The following is a 25,306-nucleotide window of genomic DNA, read 5'->3' as shown; positions in this document are numbered from 1 at the left end:
AATTGATACTGCTTGAACCAGATTTTGTACATCTACTTGCCATCGTGACCAGACAGCTTTTCAGAAAAAACAATTGGGTGACACAAAAGATTAAAAAAAAAAAAAAAAAAAAAAATTACCTTTTGATGGACTTAACATCACCAATGGTTTATGCTCCAAATACAGCCCCAATCTCTGGTACAAAGAATTGGTGACCTCTTTGGATCCCACCATGAGCCAGATGGTGGGCCTGACTATGGACGTATCATCCAGTGTAAGGTTGTAGTTCAGGTCCCATTCCATGTTGTTCCACAGTCTTCTATGCAACATAATCTAAACACAAAGAAAAGATAAAACTGCTCATCTTCTCCAAGAGTCCTCTTAGGCACATTTAGTACTTGCGTCATTAAAGGGAACCTGTCAGGACGGTTTTATTAATTAAACTATTGGCATTGCTGCACAGATGGTATAAGAACAATAAAATATCATCTGTCCTCTAGTAATCTGATGCGCCAATAGTGTAAAATAAAGCTATGAAGACATGTGCAAATTAGCCTGGAGGTGCATTAGGGGTGTGTCAAAGCACTTGGGAAGTTCTTCTAGTACTTTACAGACATACCACTTGATCAATAAAATAGTCCTAACGGGTTTCCCTTAATAAAAGACCTGTCACATCAAAAGTGTCCAGTTTGTGCTCTTACTTCTTCCCACTGCTCCGCCGAGTATTCCATTTTTTGTAGTCAAAGATATGGTTCTCTTTAGAGCCCTAATTTTTGTGGTCTTTACAAGTAGGCGGTGCTTAAAAGGGTAACTGCATAGCGGCCCAGTGACACGCTCACAGTAAATACAACCACGCCCACTTGGAAGACCCCCACCCCCAAAAAAACCCAAAACATATCTCTGGAACCTAATCACGGATTTACAGAAGAAGAAAAAAAAAAACGGAATAGTCAGGGAAGCAGAAGTAATAAAATAAGAGCAAAAACTGACTACTTTTGACCTGGTGACACGTCCTCTAAGCTTTTTACCATACCTCCACTTGACCATTATCTTGACTGGAGACTCCATGTGACCGCTCAGCCAGGAGGACGAGCCTTGTCTTCTCATCTTCAATATATGCAGTACGGACCATTGGGTAATAGTTCTATTAAAAAAAAAAAACCCACTTTAAATAGGTTGTGAGGTACCTGGAATAATTTTCATCGATCCATCCTGCATTTCAGTATAGTCAGTGAAGTGACATTGATCAGGAACGTTGCTACATCGAGTGCTGTTGCGTCCTCCATCGTACCCTTGCCACTGTATTACTATCGTATGTTTTGAACTCTCTTGCTTGAATCTGGAAGGCATTGTCATCAGTGTAAATCCTCTTATTGGTCTGGAGACTGGTCTGTATTCGGATTATGGCTTCACGATTGAGTTCCAGGGGGCCAACTCTGTACTGCTGCTCTATGGGCCGGCACGCCAGTGTATTGTCATAACCATCGGGGACATGGTAGAGTCTGGAGAATATTGCAAAGGTGTAATTCTGCTGGTTCACATCTCTGTAGGGTCAATAATAAAAAAAAAAACAAAAAAAAACACAACACTAGTTATATGCGCGATCTGTTCAGTAATGATCAGGTGCCTAGCATCAAAGCTGCTACATTGCCTCTAGAGAAAGGGGGCCCATCCTATTTGCTATAGGGTAAAGGCCTCTATACAAATTAGCCTAAAATCAGCTAAACCCGCCAATATCAGTTCTACCGACACGCATAAGTATGGGGGATTCCCAACTCTCCCCAACAGATGATGTCGGGGGAGATAAGGATATGGCACGTCTGACTCCAAACTGTCGATACTTTCGTTGTCTAAGAGATAAGCCACCGCCAAATACGTCCGACAGTGGAAACCACAGAGGATACAGTAGCACTTGGCAAAAGCCTACTCTCCTCTGCATGGGAGAGTCGGGAGTTATAACTGGCGATCAAACCATTGTTTCTCTGACAACTATGTAAGGAATCTGCATTGTTATAAAGAGTGGGAAATTGATCCATGGGTCATAGAAATGGTGCGGTGGGAAGAGAAACACCCTGCCGTTCTGTCCTGGATGACAAGACCTGGCCACAAACAGCTGTGTGCTTCCTTAGAATTACCCTTGGCATAAGATTTCACAAAATGAATGATAAAACCAACCAGCTTTGGAAAAAAAAAAGCATAATTAAAGTTTGCATTTAATGCTATTAATTTTGGCTAATATAAAAAAAAATTTTTTTATAAATCTTGTCTGATACAAAGAAGAAAGATAATGGGGCCTCCATCTACTTATCAGTCTCAGAGCGTTTACCTGTAAAAATACTGTCGCACTTCTGTCACTAGTTTCCCTGTCACAATCTCGAGTCCCACGGACTTTGATGCAGGAACCGCATTTCCATTAGAAAAAAACATGTAGTTATCAGATATTGGCCCAGCACCAGTATCCCCATTCGCATGGTATTCCAAAAATTCCTGGGTGATCTGAACGGTGTCATTTCTCTCCCTGCAATTAATAATACATATTAATTAATACAAAGCGATTCAAAAGTTAAGAGCAATCTGATTATCTATCTGCAAGACACAAAGCTAGGATTTTTTTTTTTTTAAATATAATCAAGAAGGCAGAGGGACATCACACGTGCACCCACCATGAATATGAAATCGATCCAACATTAGGTGTCTAAGACTCCATTCACAAAGCTTTATAAAGGGATGTCTGGCCTTAGGCTACAAGTCTGCAGTCACACTATGACCGTAGACTTGTGAATTCTCATAGCAGGTGCTCTGCATATTGTCAGGATTCATCCATGCGATTTGAACACGCGGTCACACACTGATCAGATGTGCGTAGCCTCATTCAATGCAAATGTATTGAACGAATTTGGAAAAGTCTAGTCAAAATGTGGCCGGAAATCACATGTTTGTCCATTATAGAAGATGCATTTTCATACTGCCAACTATGAAATGGTCAATTAATACAGAGAGTCATCTGTACATGGAGCAATCAGTTCAGGATACTCATCTACTGCCCTGCATCACACAAACAAACCACTGAGTAATATGAGTACTATGTAATTCCCACCTTCGCCTGCAGGGGCCCGGTTTGGCAAACTAAAATTTTAGCGTGGAGCTGGTAGACACGCTAGAAGGCTATTCTGACCAAATCAAGAGTCTTTATTTTTACATTTTAGACAACCTCCTTAAATTAAGTAATATATAAAACATCTCACCTGTCTGTTATGCTGACAAGTACATTAGTGTCCAGGTCTATCCACAGAGTGTAGCAGTCGTTGGACACAGGCATTAACTTCTTTTTGGAGTTTTTAGTTTTACCCGATCGCTTTCTAGAAAACTTCAACTGTCGTCCCACATTCATTGTCTCCTTCTCGGGCTCAGTATTCTCAATCTTTATAGAATACCGCCTGTAGCCAAGACCCGGCAGGACAACAAGTACATACAAGTCAAAGGCATGCCCGGGATCACTGGAGTTCTGTATCTAGAATAAAGAGATGAGGTCAATAAAAGAGAAAAGTATTTCAGGATCATTTCCACAATGCATTAGCTACAGACACAAACATTACAAATGGCTGTCATTTGGGATATAATAGAGAACCTAAGTAGATCTTACAGATCAGGATGGCGAGCAAACTGCAATCTATGTCCTACAAGGAATGGTTAAAGGATTTATAAAACTGGGAAATTTGCATCACCGGGCCTTTCCTAAAGAGGATAGTGAACAAGTCATAACCCCAACAGGCCAGTTAAGGTGTCAAAGTTATCTGAGCACTAGTGTTGAGCGATACCTTCCGATATCGGGAAATATCGGACCGATACCCCAAAAATATCGGATATCGCCGATTCCGATACCGGAAATCAATGCAAGTCAATGGGACACAAATATCGGAATGAAAAAAAAAAACCCTTACTTTCCTTGTAGGTTAATTCAACATGAAGGAAAACAACTAAGAATAATGTAGAATGTATTGGGGGAGGTGGAGGAGACATTAAAGGCATAGAGGTTTAGCCTAATCAAATGGAATAGCAGGAATTAATTTTTTTTTTAAATTTTTTTATTTCTTCGGGGTGGTTTTCAGGGTCATCGTCTCCAGGGGCGTCGTTTTCGGGGTCGTCGTCTTCTTCGGGGTGGTCTTCAGGGTCGTCGTCTTTAGGGTCATCGTCAGGGAGATCCAGAGTGATTACCAAAACCATTTCAAAAAGCTTGAACTTGGAAATGTAGCAGAAGGTACAATAAGATTGAGGAACTGCTGAGAACCAGCTGACGGTACTGGAACCTGGATGGGTAGCCGAAGGTACAAGAGCCAATGAAACTACCGAGGACCAGCTGATGATACTGGAACCTGGTTACTAAGCAGGAGGTACCTGTGCCAGAAAGCACTACCAAGGACCAGCAGATGTTGGTGGAACTCTGATACCGAGAAGGAGGCACCTAAGCCAAAGGCTCTGCCTGGAACCAGCTGACGTTACTGGAACCCAGGGGGACATATTCAAGATTGACTTCCAAAGAACCAGCTAATGGTACTGGAACTCAGATAGGCAGCAGAAGGTACACATGAAAAAAAAAAAATTTGCAAGGCCGTGAGCCAGCCGGAGTTACCGAAACCCACAGTCCTACAGGGGGTGCTTGTCCTATTGGCACTACGGAACCAGCCTTCATTGCCAGATCCCGCAGCCCACATAGGAAGCACCTAAACTGCAGGCACCATAGAGTCGACTAATCCGACCGCAACACGACAGGACAATGTATTGGCGGCAAAGTGACGTTGACACTACCCGGAAACAGCTGGCGTGCTGGAACCAGGCTGGGCAGGAGGGAGTACCCGTGCCAAAGACACTTCTGAGCAGCAACTGACGGTGTTGGAGCCCAGGGATTACAGTAGAATCAGTGTAGCCAGAGGCCTAATTGGAGCAAGTTTAATATCTGTAGTAGTGTGAATGTGGACAGAGCAGGCGAAATTGCAGGACACACAGCAGGGGATCAGCTGACGTTACTGAACCCCAATAACACAGGAGCAAGTGTTGACTGTGCAGACGGCACTTCTGAGCAGCAACTGGCGGTGTTGGAGCCCAGGGATTACAGTTCAGGTGGTAGAAACATGAACACAACAGGAGACCTGGATACTGTTGCCAACCAATTATTTAATCTGGAAGAGGACTGGCAAATTCCTGCGAGATCCAGGCCTTGTTCATTTTCAGATACGTAAGCCGGTCAACGTTATCGGAGGATAGTCGCATGCGACAGTCTGTTAGTACACCACCTGCGGCACTAAAGACATGTTCCGATAATACACTAGCAGCGGGCAAGCCAGCACCTCCAATGTATACTGGCTAAGCTCTGGCCATGTATCCAGCTTAGAGACCCAAAATTTGAAGGGGGAAGAGCCGTGTGGGAGAACACTGAGAGGGCAAGACATGTAGTCTGTCACCATCTGACGGAAACGTTGCCTCCTGCTGACTGGAGCCGTCTGTGATGGTGTAGACATTTGTGGCGGGGACACAAAACTTTGCCACATTTGGGCCATACTGGTCTTGCCTTGTGCTGAGGCGCTGCTTCTGCTCCCTCTTTGTGCAGAGCTTCCTCCACTGCCTCGACGCACTGAGCTGCTTTGTAAAGCACTAGCAGCACTGCTCTCGGGTGGAATGGAGAACATGATGGAATGCACTAGTGTGTCTTGGTACTCCCGCATTTTACGCTCCCGGTTCAACGGTGTTATGAGGCTTTGTAAGTTGTCCCGGTAACGAGGATCTAGGAGAGTGTACACCCAATAATCAGCCGTGTTGATAATGTGGGCGATGCGGCGGTCGTTTCTCAGGCAGCATGAAATCAACCATGTGCTGCAGACTGCCAACTGGCCAAGAAACGATGTCCCCTGCTTGAGGCGTCATCTCTGCCTGCTCTGCATCACCCCACCCTCGCTCTACATACTGACTACTAGAGCATTGTGTACCTCCCTCCTTTGGACAGATGTCTTCCTCCTCCATTGACTCCTCCTCATCCTCCTCACAAAGTGTCCCCTGCCTAGGCCTTTGTGAGGAACCACGTTGCGCAGACTGTCCAGAAGCAGATGACATTTGTGACTCCTCATCCTCCACCTCTTCCACAACCTCCTCCCTTAGTGCTTGCAGTGTTTTTTCAAGCAGGCAGAAAAGAGGGATAGTCATGCTGACTAGTGCATCATCTGCACTCGCCATTCGCGTGGAATCATCGAAGGCACGAAAAACGTGGCAGATGTCCTTCATAGAGGCCCACTCAGTGGTGGTGAAGTGTAAAAGCGCGCAGTGCGACTTGTCTGCGCCTGATGCAGCTGGTACTCCATTACTGCTGCCTGCTGCTCACACAACCTCTCCAACATATTTAACGTTGAATTCCACCTGGTGGGTAGGTCACATATGATGCGATGTTCCGGAAGGCGGAATCGGCGCTGCAATGTGCGATCTTGCCATGCTGGAACGCCGCAAGTGAGCGCACTCTATGCGGACCTTGTGCAGCAGTGCATCAAGATCCGGATAGTCCCTCAAAAAACTCTGCATGACCAAGTTGAGCACGTGCCAGACATGGGATGGGAGTAAGGTTGCCTAGGCCCAGAGCTGCCACCAGATTTCGGCCATTGTCACACACTACCATGCCTGGCTGGAGATTCGCTGGCACAAACCACACGTCGCTCTCCTGCTTGATGGCATTCCAGAGCTCCTGCACTGTGTGGCTTCGATTCCCCAAAGAAATTAATTTCAATACGGCCTGTTGACGTTTGGCCACAGCTGTGCTCATATCGGTCGTAACAGGTAAGCGTTCACGGGTCCATGTGGAGGTAGATTGTGACGGCTCCTGCAGCGCTGATTCAGAGGAACTGGAGTATGAGGAGGAGTCAATGTGTACAGACTGGATTCCTGCAATCGTTGGAGTTGGCAGAACACGTACAGCGCCACTCTCAAGATCTGTACCCGGCTCCACAACACTTACCCAATGGGCAATGAGGGAAAGATATCGTCCCTGTCCATGGTTACTGGTCCACGCATCGGTGGTCAGGTGGACCTTGCTACTGACGGCGTTTAGTAGCGCATGTTTAATTTTTCCCTGCACATGCTTTTGCAGGGCAGGGACGGCTTGCCTGCTGAAATAAAAGCGGCTGGGCACGTTGTATTGTGGGACTGCCAATGCCATGAAGTTACAGAAGGTGTCAGTATCCACCAGCCTGAATGAGAGCATTTCAAGGGACAGTAGTTTTGCAATGCCAGCATTCAGAGCCTGCGCTCGGGGGTGGTTTGCAGAGTATGGGCGCCTTTTCTCCCATGCCTGTGCTACCGATGGCTGTAGACTGGCCTGGGAGTGTGAGGATGACAGGGAACATGGTGCTGTGGGTGGAATGACACCGTGTCTCTGTACAACAGTGCCAGAGGTTCTTCTATGGCGATCCTGTAAGGAAGCCGAACCAGCTGTGTGTGAGCTGGAGAAAGAGGCTATAACACGATCTGAAGAGGTGGTAGGTGGCGCTGTAGGTTGGCCTAGGTCTTCAGTGTGTCTTTGTAACTCCACCACGTGCTTGGTCCGCACAGGTTTCCACATATTTGTGGTATTGAGGTTGCTGACACTTTTCCCTCTTTTCACTTTCTGATTACACAGCTTGCATTTGACAAAGCAAATGTCATCTGCAACTGTGTCAAAAAAGGACCAGGCACTGCAAGTCTTGGGAGCGCCTGTTTTGGGTTTTGGAAGAGGCATGCTCCTAATGGGTGCCGAAGTGGAGGCTACAGGCAACCGAGTCTGCCCCCTCCCTCTCCCTCCTTTTTTGGCCGTTTGGGGAATCTCTTCCTCAGAGCTGCTCCCACCACCTTCCTGTACCTCACGCCATGATGGGTCAAGGACCTCATCATCTACACTACCCTCTTCAAACGACTGCTTCTCCTGGGTTGTCTCGACAGCACAGTACGCACCAGAAAGTGGCACCTGAGTCTCATCATCAGATGCATACTGAGGTGTGCTGACCATAGGCACTGGCCCACCCGCCTCTTCAGATTCAGAGAGACAAAGCTGTTGCGCATCACTGCATACTACCTCTTCTTCAAATTCTCGAATGCTGCTTGGCTGGCCCCCTCTTTCCAAGCCAACAGATTCAGAGAACAGAAGTAGAGATGGCTCCTGTCCAGGGCTCTCTGACTGCCTGGGCAATTCGGCAGGTGGTGAAGAGACAGATGGGTGCTCTTCAGTGCTCTGGAACTAATTGAAGTCAATGCGTTAACTGCCATCCATCTGACAACGGCTTCAATTTGTTCGTCCCGCAGCAGTGGCGTACAGCCAGCTCCTACAAAGCTGCGCATAAAGGACTGTTCCCTGGTAAAACTGGGGGATGCTGAGTCACTGATGCCCGCAGCAGGCACAGAATCCCCACGTCCTCTCCCTGCTGAATCCCCCACGTCCTCTCCCTGCAGAAACTCCATGCCCACGACCACATGCCTTGCTCCCTGCCTTCTTCATCTTGGTAGACTGATAAAGATAGGCAGAAAAGTACTAAGGGCTTAGTGTGCTTATTCCTGAACAGCTGCTAACAGGTATAAGAAACACTAATTTTATAAAGTGTGGACTAGACTTTAATATGATCTAATGTGGCCTACACAACTGTAAAGTGGAGTGTTTGGTGAACTTTATTACCTTTTTTTTTTCCCCTCACAAAAAGACACTGGATGTGCCCAAAGATGTAAAACCGATAGTATCACAAACTTTTTGTAGCTATTACAATGCAGGAAGGTAACCTACAATGCAATAGATGAGGCTCCAAAAAATAGGCTAAAAATACTAATCTGGCTGGGGCTGCAGGGCACAAGTCAGCAGAAAGGCTCCTCTATCTACTCCTATATAGTGTTTGCAGATATTCTAGCTGGATACGGATGGAACCACACTAATAGGAGAAATCTGGAAAAATGAGCAGCACTTATGCAAAAAAGGACAATGTGACGCACGCCGAGCGGACTACAACCGGAGGTGCAAGGCAAAAGAAAGCTTCTCACACAGCGGTTGCTAAAGTAGCCTGGGTAAAGCACAATAAAGAAAATCGCTAGCTCAAACTGTCCCTCAGAGTCAGAACAGCAGCGTCCTGTCCCTAAGTAAATTCACAGCAGAGTGAACCCAAAATAGCGGCGGCGGCTTTTATAGTGCATCATGACATCATTTCAGCAGCCAATCACAGCCATTCCATTAGTTAACATGCATAACAGGATGTGCCCACACTTCTTAGGATTCCTCATTGGCTGAATAAAATCAAACTGGCTCATTGCATTATGGGAACTTCCGATTCCGGTATTCGATATTCTAAAAGTATCGGAACTCAGTATCTGAACTCCGATACAGCGAATATCGGCCGATACCCGATATTGCAGTATCGGAATGCTCAACACTACTGAGAGCACAAATCCAAGGGTGTCCAAAGCTTTGAATCTGCCTATTTTTCGTTATTTTTAAAATGTAAAAGAAGAAAGAAAAGCATATGTACGTGTATATACATACGTGTGTGTGTATGTGAAAAAAACTGGGAAAACTTATTGCCTCGAGTATAAGCCTAGGGTGGAAAATGCAGCAGCTACTGATGAATTTAAAAAATAAAAATAGATACCAATAGATTATGCCCCTATATGCTGCCCCCATAAGATGCTCCATAGATTATGCCCCAAGATGCTCCATAGATTATGCTTCAATATGCTGCCCCTATAAGATGCTCCATAGATTATGCCCCAATATGCTGCCTCTATAAGATGCTCCATAGATTATGCCCCCCATATGCTGCCCCCATAAGATGCTCCATAGATTATGCCCCCATGTGCTGCCGTTGCTGCTGCATTTAAAAATTTAAAAAATGACATACCCACCTCTCCGTCGCTGGGGCCAGGTGCCGGTGTCACTGCTGGTACCTGAGATATTCACCTGTCCCCCGGTCCATCCCTGCTTGCTGCTGTCTAGCACGTCATCTGTCAGTGACATTCAGACTGCAGGGGGTGCGGCGCGCACTAACCACGTCACCGTGCCCTCTGCTGTCTGAACATCACTGACAGATGACGTGTCAGACAGCAGCGATGGACCCCGGACAGGTGAATATCGCTATACTTACCCGTCCTGGCGCGGTCTCTGCAGCCCCCAGCTTTTCTGCCATCTCCCTTCCTGCCTTCAGCGGTCACGTGGTACCGCTCATTAAACTCATGAATATGCGCATATTCATGAGTTTAATGAGCGGTACCATGTGACCGCTGAAGGAAGAAAGGGAGATCGCAGAGAAGCTGGGGGCTGCAGAGACCGGGGTAAGTATGACCTGACACCCCCGCCCCCCTCCCTGGTGTATATGACTCGAATATAAGCCGAGAGGGGGACTTTCAGCCCAAATAAAAGGGGCTGAAAATCTCGGCTTATATTCGAGTATACACTGTGTTCCAAATTATTATGCAAAAAATATTTCATCATATTTTCTCTAAATTACCTATATGAATTGCAGTCATTGTTATTTTCCAGTCATCTAATATTCTAGTATAATTGCAATGTTTTTGAACAAACTGCCTATGAAAACAGTATATTTTTAAAAATAAACACTCAAAATGCATGTTCCAAATTATTATGCACAGCAGAGTTTTCAACCTTTTTATTTTGAACAAAAAAATGGTCAATTGTGAAATTATAAGCATTATCAGCTTATTACAAAATGAAATCAAACAGTTTTCAAGTCAAAACTTTATTCTAGGTGATGTTACATTTGCACATAGGACCCCTTGTTCGAAAGAAGCTTCTGAACTCTCTCGTCCATTGAATTTGTCAGTTTTTGGATGGTTTGTGATTCAATTGTTTTGCATGTGGACAGAATACCCTCCCAGAGCTGTTGCTTAGATGTGAACTGCCTCCCGCCATCATAGACACTCCTTTTGATGATGCTCCAGAGGTTCTCAATGGAGTTGAGGGCAGGGGAAGATGGTGGCCACACCATAAGTTTGTCCTCTTTTATGCCCATAGCAGCCAGAGATGCAGATGTGTTATTTGCAGCATGAGACGGTGCATTATCATGCATGAAAATGATCTTGCTGTGGAAAGCACGGTTCTTCCTCTTGAACCATGGCAGGAAGTGCTGTTTTAGAAACTCCACATAGATTATGGAGTTCATCTTTACCCCTTCAGGGATCCTAAAGGGGCCGACAATCTCTCTCCCCATGATTCCAGCCCAAAACATTACTCCACCTCCTCCTTGTTGGCGCCTTAGCCGTGTTTTCATGGGGTGTCCATCAACCAGCCATCCTCCACTCCATCCATCTGGACCATCGAGCGTTGCACGACACTCATCGGTGAACAAAACAGTTTGGAAGTCAGTCTTCATGTATCGTTTGGCCCACTGGAGCCGTTTCTGCTTGTGTGCAGTGAATAGAGGTGGTCAACAGGATGGCTTATGCACAGCTGCAAACCTCTGAAGGACCCTGCATCTTGTTGTTCGGGAGACGTTGGAGGCACCTGCAGCTTCAAAAACTTGTCTGCTGCTATGACAAGGCATTTTTGCAGCTGCTCTTTTAACCTGACGAAATTGCATGTTGGAAAGAGTCCTCAATTTTTCCTTATCAGCACGCACACGTGTGTGCTGGGAATCAGCTACATACTTCTTAACCCCTTCGCACCCGAGCCTGTTTTTGCCTTCGTGACCGGGCCAATTTTTTCAATTCTGACCAGTGTCACTTTATGAGGTCATAACTCTAGAACGCTTCAACAGATCCTACTGATTCTGACATTGTTTTCTCATGACATATTGTACTTCATGATGGTGGTAAAATTTTTTAGATATGATCTGCACTTATTTGTTAAAAAAAACAAAATTTGGCAAAAATTTAGAAAATTTAGCAATTTTCAAACTTTTAATTTTTATGCCCTTAAATCAGAGAGTGATATCGCACAAAATAGTTAATAAATAACATTTCCGACATGTCTACTTTACATCTGCACAATTTTGGAAACATAATTTTTTTTTTTTAGGAAGTTATATGGGTTAAAAGTTGACCAACGATTTCTCATTTTTACAACAAAATTTGCAACACCATTTTTTTTAGGGACCACCTCACATTTGAAGTGAGTTTGGGGGGTCAATATGACAGAAAATACCCAAAATTGACACCATTCTAAAAACTGCACCTCTCAATGTACTCAAAACCACATTCAAGAAGTTTATTAACCCTTCAGGTGCTTCACATGAATGAATGGAATATGGAAGGAAAAAATAAACATTTAACTTTTTTTCACAAACATTTTACTTCAAAACCATTTTTTTTTATTTTCACAAGTGTAAAAAGAGAAAATGAACCACTAAATTTTTTGTGCAATTTCTCCCGAATACGCCAATACCCCGTATGTGGGGCTAAACCACTGTTTGAGCACACGGCAGAGCTCAGAACGGAAGGAGTGCCGTTTGACTTTTTCAATGCAGAATTGGCTGGAATTGAGATCGGATGCCATGTCGCATTTGGAGAGCCCCTGATGTACCTAAACAGTGGAAACCCCCCACAAGTGACCCCATTTTGGAAATTAGACCCCCCCAGGGACTTATCTAGATGTGTGGTGAGCACTTTGAACCCCCAAGTGTTTCACTAAAGTTTATAATGTAGAGCCGTGAAAATAAAAAAAAATCATTTTTTTTCCACAAAAATGAACTTTTAGCCCCCAATTTTTATTTTCACAAGGGTAACAGGAGAAATTGGACCCTAAGAGTTGTTGTCCAATTTGTCCTGAGTACGCTGGTATGCCATATGTTGGAGAAAACTACTGTTTGGGCACACGGTGGGGCTCGGAAGGGAAGTAGTGACGTTCTGAAATGCAGACTTTGATGGAATGGTCTGTGGGTGTCATGTCGCGTTTGCAGAGCCCCTGATGTACCTAAACAGTGGAAACCCCCCACAAGTGACCCCATTTTGGAAACTAGACCCCCCAAGGAACTTATATAGATGTGTGGTGAGCACTTTGAACCCCCAAGTGTTTCAGTAAAGTTTATAATGTAGAGGCGTGAAAATAAAAAAATCATTTTTTTTCCACAAAAATGATCTTTTAGCCCCCAATTTTTATTTTCACAAGGGTAACGGGAGAAATTGGACCCTAAGAGTTGTTGTCCAATTTGTCCTGAGTCCGGAGTACGCTGGTACCCCATATGTGGGAGAAAACTACTGTTTGGGCACACGGTGGGGCTCGGAAGGGAAGTAGTGACGTTCTGAAATGCAGACTTTGATGGAATGGTCTGCGGGCGTCATATTGCATTTACAGAGCCCCTGATGTACCTAAACAGTGGAAACCCCCAATTCTAATTCCAACCCTAACCCCAACACACCCCTAACCCTAATCTCAGCCCTAACCATAACCCTAACCACAAACCTAACACCAACACACCCATAACCTTAATCCCAGCCCTAGCCCTAGCCCTAACCCTAGCCCTAACCCTAACCCTAGTCCTAGCCCTAACCCTAGCCCTAACCCTAGCCCTAGCCCTAACCCTAGCCCTAACCCTAGCGGCCCCGTCTCACTAAGCAATCTCGTTAGCGAGATCGCTGCTGAGTCACAACTTTTGTGACGTAACAGCGATCTCACCAGCGAGATCGCTATGTGTGACAGCGATCAGCGAGCGGCCCCCCTGCCGGTATCGCTGATCGCTGGAAGAAATCTCTGGACATTTCTTTGGTCGCTGGTCTCCCGCTGGCCAGCACGCATCGCTGCGTGTGACAGGCGGGAGACCAGCGATCAGGTGTAAAAAATAATAAAAAAAATAATATAGTTATTCTCACCTTCCGATGTCCCGTTCAGCCATCCTGCCTCTCTCCACGCTCCGGTCCCAGTGATCCTTTGCACGAATGACGGCGAGACTTTGTTATCCCGCGGTCATTCGTGCAAAGGATCACTGGGACCGGAGCGTGGAGAGAGGCAGGATGGCTGAACGGGACGTCGGAAGGTGAGAATAACTATATTTTTTATTTTGATTCTATTTTTTACAGGGATGGCCAGCGATGCCGGGCGCTCGGCATCGCTGTGCTGATCGCTGGTGAAGCTGTCTGTGTGACAGCTCACCAGCGATCACATAGCGACTTACTAGCGATCCTGACACCTTGATATCGGTGTCGGGATCGCTGGTAAGTCGCTTAGTGTGACGGGGCCTTAACCCTAGCCCTAGCATTTTTTTTTTTTTTTACTTTTTTTTTATTTTTGTCACAAGATCGCTGCACTGCGATCTGACTCATAGTAACGCCACTTCACCTCTGATCATCTGTCAGTGTGAGATCAGAGGAGAAGCAGCGTTACTATGTGACAAGATCGCTGCCTGGCACATAATAACGCCACTTCTCCTCTGATCTCACAATGACAGATGATCAGAGGTGAAGCAGCGTTACTGTGTGACAAGATCGCTGCCTGGCACAGCTGTGCCAGGCAGCGATCAGCTGTGCCAGGCAGCGATCTAGTCACACAATAACGCTGCTTCACCTCTGATCAGCTGTCAGTGAGATCAGAGGGAGAAGCTGCGTTACAATGAGGGAGATCGCCGGGAAACAAGCAGCTTTCCCAGCGATCGCTCCCATTGGCTGCTGTGACGCTGACGTCATCGGGACCTGAACCAATCAGGTCTCGATGACGTCGGGGGTCCCAGCATGCATTGCGCACCGGGATCCCCGCGTTGGAAGGTATGTGGGGGTCCCGGGTGGCACAAAACCGCCGACAGTAGATAAACGTCGGCGCTGCACAAAGCCCAGCAAGCGCCAACGTTTATCTACTGTGGGCGGTCGTGAAGAGGTTAATTGTGTGATGATCACAATGAAGTGTCTTGGCAATGTTGATTGTAGTCATGCCTTGACCTAAATACTCCACAATTTGTTGCTTCTCTGCAGCTGACACATCCTTTTTCTTTCCCGTTTTGGCAAAAAATGTAGGCTGCTTAATAATGTGGAACAGCCTTCTTAAGTAGTCTTGCCTTTATTTGGACACACCTGCCAAACTAGTTTGCACAGGTATCTGCAATTGCTTTCAGTGATATAAAGAGCCCTGACACACATCACCATCAATGAGTTTAAATGACAAACAAAAAAACTCTAACCTTATCACTCCTGAACTCTTTTTGCATAATAATTTGGAACACAGTTTATACGGTATATACACTGCTCAAAAAAATAAAGCCAACAACTAAACAGAATATAACTCCAAGTAAATCAAACTTCTGTGAAATCAAACTGTCCACTTAGGAAGCAACACTGATTGACAATCAATTTCACATGCTGTTGTGCAAATGGAATAGACAACAGATGGAAATTATTGGCAATTATCATGACACATTCAATAAAGGAGTGGTTCTGCAGGTGGGGACCACAGACCACATCTCTGTACCAATGCTTTCTGGCTGATATTTTGGTCACTTTTGAATGTTGGTTGTGCTTTCACACTCGTGGTAGCATGAGACGAACTCTACAACCCACACAAGTGGCTAAGGTAGTGCAGCTCATCCAGGATGGCATATTAATGCGAGCTGTGGCAAGAAGGTTTGCTGTGTCTGTCAGCGTAGTGTCCAGAGGCTGGAGGCGCTACCAGGAGACAGGCCAGTACACAGGAGATGTGGAGGGAGCCGTAGGAGGGAAACAACCCAGCAGGACCGCTACCTCCGCCTTTTGTGCAAGGAGGAACAGGAGGAGCACTGCAAGAGCCCTGCAAAATGACCTCCAGCAGGCCACAAATGTGCATGTGTCTGTACACATGGTTAGAGACAGACTCCAGGATGGTCTGAGGGCCCGACATCCACAGATGGGGGGTGTGCGAGCTAAACACAAAATTTAGTGCTTGGAAATTCGAAGACATGTCAGCAGAGCACGGCTGCTGAAATACTCACTAAGACTGTTCATCGCAGAGAGCAGCGAGTATTCATTATTCTTCAGTAGCACGCAATGTGAGCCACCAGCTTCCTGCTGTTCCCAGAGGTCACGTGTGCCAATACTTGAGAAATGAATATTCATCTTCCTTAAGTATCGGCACACGTGACCACCAGCAGCAGGAAGGCTACGGCTGACATTGCGCGCTACTGAAGAGCAATGAAGAGCTGCTGGCAACGGAGCAGGACACTGCGACGGAGCGGAGGAAGGTAAGTTTAATGGTTTGTTTGAATCTTTTCCGATGGGGCCATGCATACCAGAATAAGGATGGGACCAATTGTACCAGGAAAGTGATGGAGCCAACCATGCCAGGATGCCAAAATAAATGAATATTTATTGCCCTCCACACCCATGGGTGTGGAATGCAGTGCATATTCATTTCTCATCAGCAGCGGGAACAGGAGTTAGCCGGAGCCGCCGGCTCCTGCCTCTATGACCCGCTGCTCTGCCAAAACCGCTCCCCCACCTCCCCACCACAGCCAAAGCCAGTACACCTGGACTCTAAGGCACACACCCCATTTCCCTCCACATTTTGGAGGAAAGTGCATCTTATAGGCCGAAAAATAATATATATAAGATGCCGAAAAATAAGATAAAATTATAATATACCATATTTTTCGCTTTGTAAGACGCACTTTTTTCCCCCCAAATTTGGGGGGGAAAATAGGGGTGCGTCTTACAATGCAAACATACCTTTTTTTGGTGCTGCCGCTGCGGGTGTCCGTTAAATGCCGCCGCGCTGGGCCCCCCGGGTGCTTGCCGCCGCCGGGCTCTGTCCCGTGCTGCGTCGGGGGCTCTGACGTTCCTTCCATGCCTATGCGGTGGATTGCTTCCTGGAAAATGGCCGCCGTGCAAGCGCAGATGGAGATCTCGGCATTGAAATGCCAAAAGTATTAACAAGGTCCCTTAGTCTGTTTTAGTAAGCTCCACAATCATGGAGAGGACTGCTGACTTGAAAGATGTCCAGAAGGCAGTCATTCACACACTCCACAAGGAGGGTAAGCCCCAAATGGTCATTGCTAAAGAAGCTGGCTGTTCACAGAGTGCTGTATCCAAACATATTAATGGAAAGTTGAGTAGAAGGAAAAAAAAGTGTGGTAGAAAAAGGTGCACAAGCAGCCAACCGGGATAACCGCAGCCTTGAAAGGATTATTAAGAAAAGGTCATTCAAAAATTTGGGGGAGATTCACAAGGAGTGGACTGGTGCTGAAGTCATTGCTTCAAGAGCCACCACACACAGACATATCCAGGACATGGGCTACAAGTGCCACATTCCTTGTGTCAAGCCATTCATGACCAAAAGACAAAGCCAGAAGCGTCTTATCTGGGCCAAGGAGAAAAAGAACTGGACTGTTGCTCAGTGGTCCAAGGTGTTGTTTTCAGATGAAAGTAAATTTTGCATTTCATTTGGAAATCAATGTCCCAGAGTCTGGAGGAAGAGTCGAGATGCCACAATCCAAGCAAGCTGCTTAAGGTCTAGTGTGAAGTTTCCACAATCAGTGATGGTTTGGGGAGCCATGTCATCTGCTGGTGTAGGTCCCCTGTGTTTTATCAAGACCAAAGTCAGTGCAGCCGTTTACCAGGAAATTTTAGAGCAATTCATGCTTCCCTCTGCAGACAAGCTTTTTGGAGATGGAAATTTCATTCTCCAGCAGGACTTGGCACCTGTCCACACTGCCAAAAGTACCAATACCTGGTTTACAAACAACAGTATCACTGTGCTTGATTGGCCAGCAAACTCGCCTGACCTTAACCCCATAGAGAATCTATGGGGTATTATCAAGAGGAAGTTGAGAGACACCAGATCCAACAATGCAGACGAGCTGAAGGCTGCTATCAATGCAACCTGGAATTCCATAACACCTCAGCACTGCCACAGGCTGATCACCTCCATGCCACGTCGCACTTATGCAGTAATTGATGCAAAAGGAGCCCGGACCAAGTATTGAGTGCACTTACTAAATATACATTTCAGTAGGCCAAGATTTTAAAATCATTTTTATTCGGACTCCCATGACAGCACCACGAGAGAGGGGATCCGCCCTTCAGGAACAGGAAACCAACAGACAAAAAGGGAAGCACCTCTCCCACGCATCAGTTGGTTTCCTGTTCCTGAGGGGACGGGATCCTACAGACCGAATTCCAGATGGATCCCAGGCCGACCGGCTGGTACAGGTAGCGGGGGGAGGGGGGGTGGTCTCCTACCTCGGCCAGGTGCGGAGCTCCTGGAGACGCCACGGTGGTCCTGGCTGGGCTGCACGGCAGTGGTGTTCGCAGCAGGGAGCGGTGTCCAGAGGATATCCACCTCCATTGGGAAAAGCCGGCACTGCTAAGTATGCCCCCAGGGTCTCCCTGCTCCGGCAGGAGCTGTGGCTGGGGTTAGGAGTTGCCGGCACAGCTGGGTGGTGTCCGGGACCAGGGAGCGCTGTTGGACGATGCCCGGGCATCCCGCATGACTTCCTGTTACCCAGAAAGTGTGTGCAGGGCCGCGGTGACGTCGGGGGGCAGAGCCTGGAGGCACTTCCGGGTCAGCGGCACCACTGCGCAGGCGCGAGGATTCCAAGATGGCGGCGCCCATCGGAACAAAGCGCCGGTAAGCGGCGCCAGCTCGGAGGAAGGAGACCAATCGGGGGGGCGCGGCATGTCTGCTGACCGGAGGAGGGGTATTTAAGCAGGGCCCAAGGAGGGTTCCGTGCTTCTGGACACATTATTGCACGCAATGATGGAGGGCGAACAAGAGCAGCAGCGGCGGCAGGAGCGACAATCATCACTGCCGCCCCTAGAGGACCTTTGGCAGGTCAAGCAAAGGAAAAAAGAATCTCGGGACAGTAAGGAGCGTGCCAAATGGAGTGACCAATCCAGTCATAAAAGCTCCTCCAGACAGACGGGAGCATCGACTGAGAAAGATCCCCCTCATACTCCGGTACTTATTGACTGCATTGGTAAGTGATCTACGTGAATGTTCACTCAGTGACGGGGCCTCCCTCTATGTTTTTTTTTCAGGGGGAAGAAGTCCACGAGTAAGGCAAAACACAGGGAATGCACTCTCTGTGCATGCCCATTACCGGACTCATGCCCAAAAAGGTTGTGTCCCCCCTGTATCCAGCAGACGGTGGCGGAGGAATCGCCTAAAATCGCTGCAAGTCTAAAAGACATAGTCAGGGCAGAAATGAGAGAGACCCTGAAATCCCTGTCCCAACCGGGGAGCTCAAGGGTTACGGACCCTTTGGAGTCAGATTCCTCGGTGGAATGGAGGAGAAATAAGGACTCCTCTGGTTCATCCCCCTCGTCCTCCTCAGAGGAAGAGGATTCCGGTCGGTTTTGTCTACCACTAGACCGGGTGGACAAGCTGGCAAAAGCGGTGAGAGGGACAATGGAGGTGGAGGAGCCTAAACCACAATTGTCCATGCAGGATGTCATGTTCGGGGGGGCTGGATCAGAAACAGCGAAGGGTCTTCCCTTTAAACGAAAAGATTCATGAACTAATTCGTAGAGAATGGATGAAACCAGATAAGAGAGGTTCGCTACCACCAGCCTTCAAAACACAGATACCCCTTTGATGATCCTGCGGTTAACACTTGGGACAAAGCTCCTAAATTGGATGTGGCAATCGCCAAGGCATCAAAAAGGTCCTCACTACCCTTCGAGGACATGGGGACCATTAAAGAGCCCCTAGACAGGAAGGCAGATACCTTCCTTAAAATGAACCTGGAAGATGGCAGCCGGTTCCTTAAGACCAGCAGTAGCCTCAACATGTACGGCCAGGTCCATGATGGTCTGGTTAGACCAATTGGAGTCCCAATTAAAACAGGGGATGCCTAGACAGACAATTTTAGGTGCCCTACCAGTAATCCAGGGGGCCACAGCCTTCCTAGCGGAAGCCTCAGCTGATGCGGTTAGAATGGCCGCTAGGGCAGTAGGACTTTCTAATGCGGCTCGTAGAGCCCTGTAGCTAAAGTGCTGGCCGGGAGACATTCAATCCAGGTCAAAACTCTGTACTATCCCGTGCGAAGGAGAATATTTGTTCGGAACAGTCCTGGATAAGTTACTTGATAAAGCTGGGGACGACAAGAAGAAGTTCCCTAATCTGTGGTCTGCATCCTACCGGCGTTCGTTCAATAGAAGGAAATTCGGTCAGGGAAGGAGGCGCAACCCTTCACCTAATAGAGACCATCCCAGATGGGAGGATAGAAGGAGGAGAGGTACGGGCTTTATGTTCAGGCGTTGTCAGCCTTCCTCCCAGCATGGCTACAGATCACCAATAGTGACTGTGTGTGGAACATAATATCCACAGGACTCAAGCTAGAGTTTAGTTATGTGCCTCGAGATACCTTTAAACTAACTCCCTTACGATCTTCGCCACTTGAACAAACTGCTTTAGAAGCAGAAGTCTTGAGTCTATGCCTAAAAAAAGGTCCCGGAATCCGAGAGAGGTAGAGGCTTCTACTCTCCCCTGTTCCTGATCCAAAAGCCAGATAAATCTTTTAGAACCATTATTAATTTACGCTCCCTTAATGAATTCTTGGTCATAAAGATGTTTTACGGCAGTCGTGGGTTTGAAAGACGCGTACTATCATGTGCCTATCCACGCAGATTTCCAGCATTTCCTGAGAGTGGTGCTTTCAATGGATAGTTTAATCCATCATTTTCAGTTTAGGGCTCTCCCTTTTGGCCTCTCTGGGTATTTACAAAGATAGTGGCCGAAGTCATGGCTCATCTACGGAAGGCTGATATCCTGATTGTCCCGTACCTAGACGATTTTTTGATTGTGGGAAATTCGGTGGACCATTGTCTATCTCAGATAGGAAGGGTTAAGTCCAGACTAGAGCACCTCGGGTGGATAATAAACTACGAGAAATCCCGGTTTCAGCCCCTAAAAGACCAAAAATTCCTAGGCTTACTGTTAAATTCAGAAACCCAGTAGTGCCTTCTGCCATCAGATAAGTTACAACATATGCAACAGCAGGTGCTTTGGGTGGTTGATAAACCCTCCATGACCCTCAGGCAAGCCATGCCTTTGTTAGGTTCTCTGACTTCATGTATGCCAGCAGTCAAATGGGCGCAGTTTCACACTAGATCCCTTCAGAAGGACATCCTAGTTAGCGACAGGGCCTTAAGGCCCCGTCACACATAGCGATCTCGCTAGCGAGATCGCTGCTGAGTCACAAGTTTTGTGACACAACAGCGATCTCACCAGCGAGATCGCTGTGTGTGACAGCGATCAGCGACCGGCCCCCCTGCCGGTATCGCTGATCGCTCTGGGAAATCTCTGGACATTTCTTTCGTCGCTGATCTCCCGCTGGCCAGCACGCATCGCTGTGTGTGAAAGGCGGGAGACCAGCGATCAGCGATAATAAAAAAAAAATATAATACTATACTCACCTTCCGACGTCCCGCGCAGCATTCCCGCCTCTCTCCACGCTCCGGTCCCAGTAATCCTTTGCAAGAATGACCGCGAGACTTCGCGATCCTGTGAGAACGGACGTCAACGCGGAAATTCTCGCAAAGGATTACTGGGACAGGAGCGTGGAGAGAGGCGGGAATGCTGCGCGGGACGTCGGAAGGTGAGAATAGTAATATTTTTTATTTTAATTCTATTTTTGACATGAATCAGCGCTGAACACAGCGATGCCGCACGCGCGGCGTCGCTGTGCTAATCGCTGGTGAAGCCGTCTGTGTGACAGCTCACCAGCGATCACATAGCGATTCACCAGCGATCCTGACACGTTGATATCGTTGTCGGGATCGCTGGTAAGTCGCTATGTGTGACGGGGCCTTTAGAAGGGTCTCTACAAGGTCAAATATCTTTGAGCCCCTTGACCCGTACATCTCTTAGATGGTGGCTTGACGAGAACAACTTTTCCTCAGGGGTGCCCTGGGTGACGCACATAACCCGCATAATAACAACAGATGCTAGCCCCTCGGGTTGGGGGTCCATATGGGGGACATAGTGGTCCAGGGACAATGGGACTCCAAAGCTGAGACCTCGTCTAACCAGAGGGAGCTATTGGCGATTGAGTTGGCAGTTAAAAAACTCATTATGTACCTACAGGGTCATCATGTGAGGATCCTCTCGGACAACCAGTCCTATATCAAACACCAAGGTGGAACACGCTCCGAGGCCCTGATGCGGATAACAGAATGTCTGTTTCAAATAGCCGAGAAAAATTTTCAATCTTTAACTGCGCTCCATATCAGAGGGAAAGACAACATGAAGGCAGACTTTCTAAGCCGCAGGGCCCTAAGGCAAGGAGAATGGACTTTAAACACGGACATTTACGACCAGATTGTCCGAAGATGGGGTCAGCCGGAGGTAGACCTCTTTGCCAGCAAAGAAAACAGAAGAGTAAAAAAGTTCTGCTCCCTGAACCCCAAGGAAAATCCACTGGCAGGGGACGCTTTCCTAATAAAGTGGGATTTCTCCTTGGCATATGCCTTTCCACCATTAGCCCTCTTACCTCTGGTGGTGAGAAAGATCAGGGAAGATCAAGCAAGAGTCATATTAATTGCTCCATTCTGGCCCAGGAGGACCTGGTTCGCATGGTTGAGGACAATGTCAGTATGCGATCCCTGGGTACTACTGAACCTTCCGAATCTTCTCTACCAGGGGCCAGTCAACCATCCGCAAGTAGCGGGACTCAATTTGACGGCATGGAGTTTGAGAGGGCACTGTTGAAGGATAGATGGTTCTCCCAAAATTTAATTAATACCCTTCTGAAGAGCAGGAAGCAGATTACTACAAAGATCTATGCTAGAACTTGGAGCCGATTCCGGTCCACATCCGAGTGTAATCTAAGGGACGGAATACCTACAAAACAGATTCTAGAATTCCTTCAGAGGGGTCTCGAGTTGGGTCTTTCCAAGAGTACTTTAAAAGTGCAGGTTTCAGCCTTGGGGGCCCTATTTACCTGTGATATTGCCAGCAACTACTGGGTGACTAGATTCATCAAAGCTGCCAATAGATCTAGACCCATACACAGGGACAAAGGTATACCATGGGACTTGAATTTAGTCCTTACAGCTATGACACAGAAGCCCTTCGAACCTCTGAATTCGGCCTCGTTAAAGATTATATCCCTGGCCTTAAGACAGCTTTTTTGGTAGCAATAACGTCTGCATGTAGGATAAGTGATATACAGGCACTTTCCAGGTTGTTCCCTTATACAGAGTTTCTACAGGATAGAGTAATCCTAAGACCGGACCCAGCATGCTTGCCCAAGGTAGCATCACACTTTCACAGGACACAAGAGATAGTGCTCCCTTCCTTCCTCCCTAATCCTACCAACTCTAAAGAGCAGAAGCTTCATGCGTTAGATGTTAAAAGATGCCTACTAGAATATATATCGGCTACTGTTCCTTGGAGGAGAGAGAATGCATTATTTTTATCCTTCCACAACAGGTGGTGGTTCGGCTCCACAGAATCTGAGGGCGCATTCCACTCGGGAATGTGCCTTAAATTGGAGTAAAAAAATTATATATAAATTGTAAATAGGATGTATAGATTTTATATATTGTATATATGCTGTGCCACTAATCATCCTAGCCTCTCAAGCTCTGTAATCCAACTGATGCGTGGGAGAGGTGCCGCCCTTTTTGTCTGTAGGTTTCCTGTTCATGAAGAGCAGATCCCCTCTCTTGTGGTGCTGTCATGGGCTTCCGAAAAATACTGTTACCGGTACATAACTTAATACTTTCAAGCTGGTGTTATAAAGTATTCTAATTCACTGAGATAATGACTTTTGGGTTTTCATTGGCTGTAAGCCATAATCATCAACATTAACAGAAATAAACACTTGAAATAGATCACTCTGTTTGTAATGACTCAATATAATATATGAGTTTCACTTTCTGAATTGAAGAACTGAAATAAGCCAGGTTACTTACCAGTAATGCTCTTTTAATGAGTCCATGACAGCACCCACTGAAGGTAGTGGGATCCGCCCCATAGGAACAAGAAACCTACAGAGAAATAAAAAGGGGGCGGTCCGCCTCTCCTCCTCAGTTGTATTTCAGAGTACCAGGAGGACTGCCAAGAGTTAGGCAAAGTTCTTGCATTTTATGTTTAACTTATTTACTTTTATATTTAAGGAGTATACTCTATTACTGACTGAATATGAGTCAACAGTGTGATGCAGCAGCAAAAAAGGCAAATGCAATTCTAGGATGTATTAACAGAAGCATACAGTCTAGATCACGTGAAGCCATTATTTCCCTCTACTCCTCTTTGGTCAGACCTCATCTGGAATATTGTGTCCAGTCTTGGGCACCACATTTTAAAAAAACGACATCAACAAACTGGAGCAAGTTCAGAAAAGAGCAACCAGAATGGTGACCGGTCTGCAAACCCTGTCTTATGAGGAAAGGTTGCAGGATTTGGGAATGTTTAGTTTGCAAAAGAGAAGACTGAGAGGAGACTTAATAGCTGTCTACAAATATCTAAAGGGCTGTCACATTGTAGAAGGATCAACTTTATTCTCATTTGCACAAGGAAAGACTAGAAGCAATGGGATAAACTGAATGGGAGGAGACGCAGATTAGATATTAGAAAAAACTTTTTGATTGTTAGAGTGATCAATGAGTGGAACAAGCTGCCACGAGAAGTGGTGAGTTCTCCTTCAATGGAAGTCTTCAAACAGAGGCTGGACAGACATCTGACAGGGATGATTTAGCGAATCCTGCTTTGAGCAGGGGGTTGGACCAGATGGCCCAGGAGGTCCCTTCCATCTCTACGATTCTATGATTCTATTAATACGTGGTGTATCTATCGCTGTTATTATCTTCATAGGGAGGGAAGTGAGCGGGTGCTATCGTGGACTCATTAAAAGAGCATTACCGGTAAGAAATCCGGCTTTTTACCCTTCGCCACGACAGCACCCACTGGAGAAATTCCAGAGACCATCACCTGCGTGGGACCACCGTGCCAAGGACAGTCCTGCCAAAGCTTAGGTAGGAAGTTGATGAGAGGTCAAGTCTATAGTGATTATAGAAGGTAGAAGGGGTTGACCAAATTGCCGCCTTACATATGGCTTCGATTGGAACGTCTCCCCTCTCGACCCAAGAGGATGCCATTGCTCTAGTACAATGTGCTCTGATGCTCTCCGGAGGATCTTCATTTCTCACGAAGTAAGCTAATCGGATGGCATCCCTGATCCATCGGGATAAGGTGCTCTTCGTGACTCCGTACCCCTTTTTACAGCCCTGAAAAGATATGAACAGAGCCCTACACTGCCTCCAGCTCCTGGATCTTTCAATGCATTTTAGGACAGTTCTCCTAACGTCTAGGGTGTGAAATTTCTGTTCTTCAGGAGTGGAGGGGTCCCTGAAGAAAGTGGGGAGAAGTATCTCTTGTGATCTATGGAATTTTGCTGATACCTTAGGAAGGTATGAGGGGTCTGGT

The 25,306-nt window shown here is 46.7% G+C and overlaps 1 protein-coding gene across 1 annotated transcript in view; it reads right to left on the bottom strand.

The window, feature by feature from the left end:
- The window catches only part of MAN2B2 (mannosidase alpha class 2B member 2), a 95,097-nt gene that overhangs the window by 38,440 nt on the left and 31,351 nt on the right, over positions 1-25,306 (bottom strand). Inside the window, exons 11-15 of the mRNA XM_073574518.1 lie at positions 3,225-3,490; positions 2,306-2,497; positions 1,271-1,523; positions 1,013-1,123; positions 120-312 (exon numbers count right to left, since the gene is read on the bottom strand). Of these exons, the coding sequence (XP_073430619.1) occupies positions 120-312; positions 1,013-1,123; positions 1,271-1,523; positions 2,306-2,497; positions 3,225-3,490 (1,015 nt within the window). The remainder of the gene's footprint in view (positions 1-119; positions 313-1,012; positions 1,124-1,270; positions 1,524-2,305; positions 2,498-3,224; positions 3,491-25,306) is intronic.

Source organism: Dendrobates tinctorius, unplaced genomic scaffold, assembly GCF_039654945.1.
Source record: "Dendrobates tinctorius isolate UK_male_01 unplaced genomic scaffold, ASM3965494v1 ptg000039l, whole genome shotgun sequence".
NCBI classification, from domain to species: Eukaryota; Metazoa; Chordata; class Amphibia; order Anura; family Dendrobatidae; genus Dendrobates; species Dendrobates tinctorius.
Note: the sequence above shows the minus strand (reverse complement) of the source record. Positions and strands in the feature narration are given on the sequence as shown.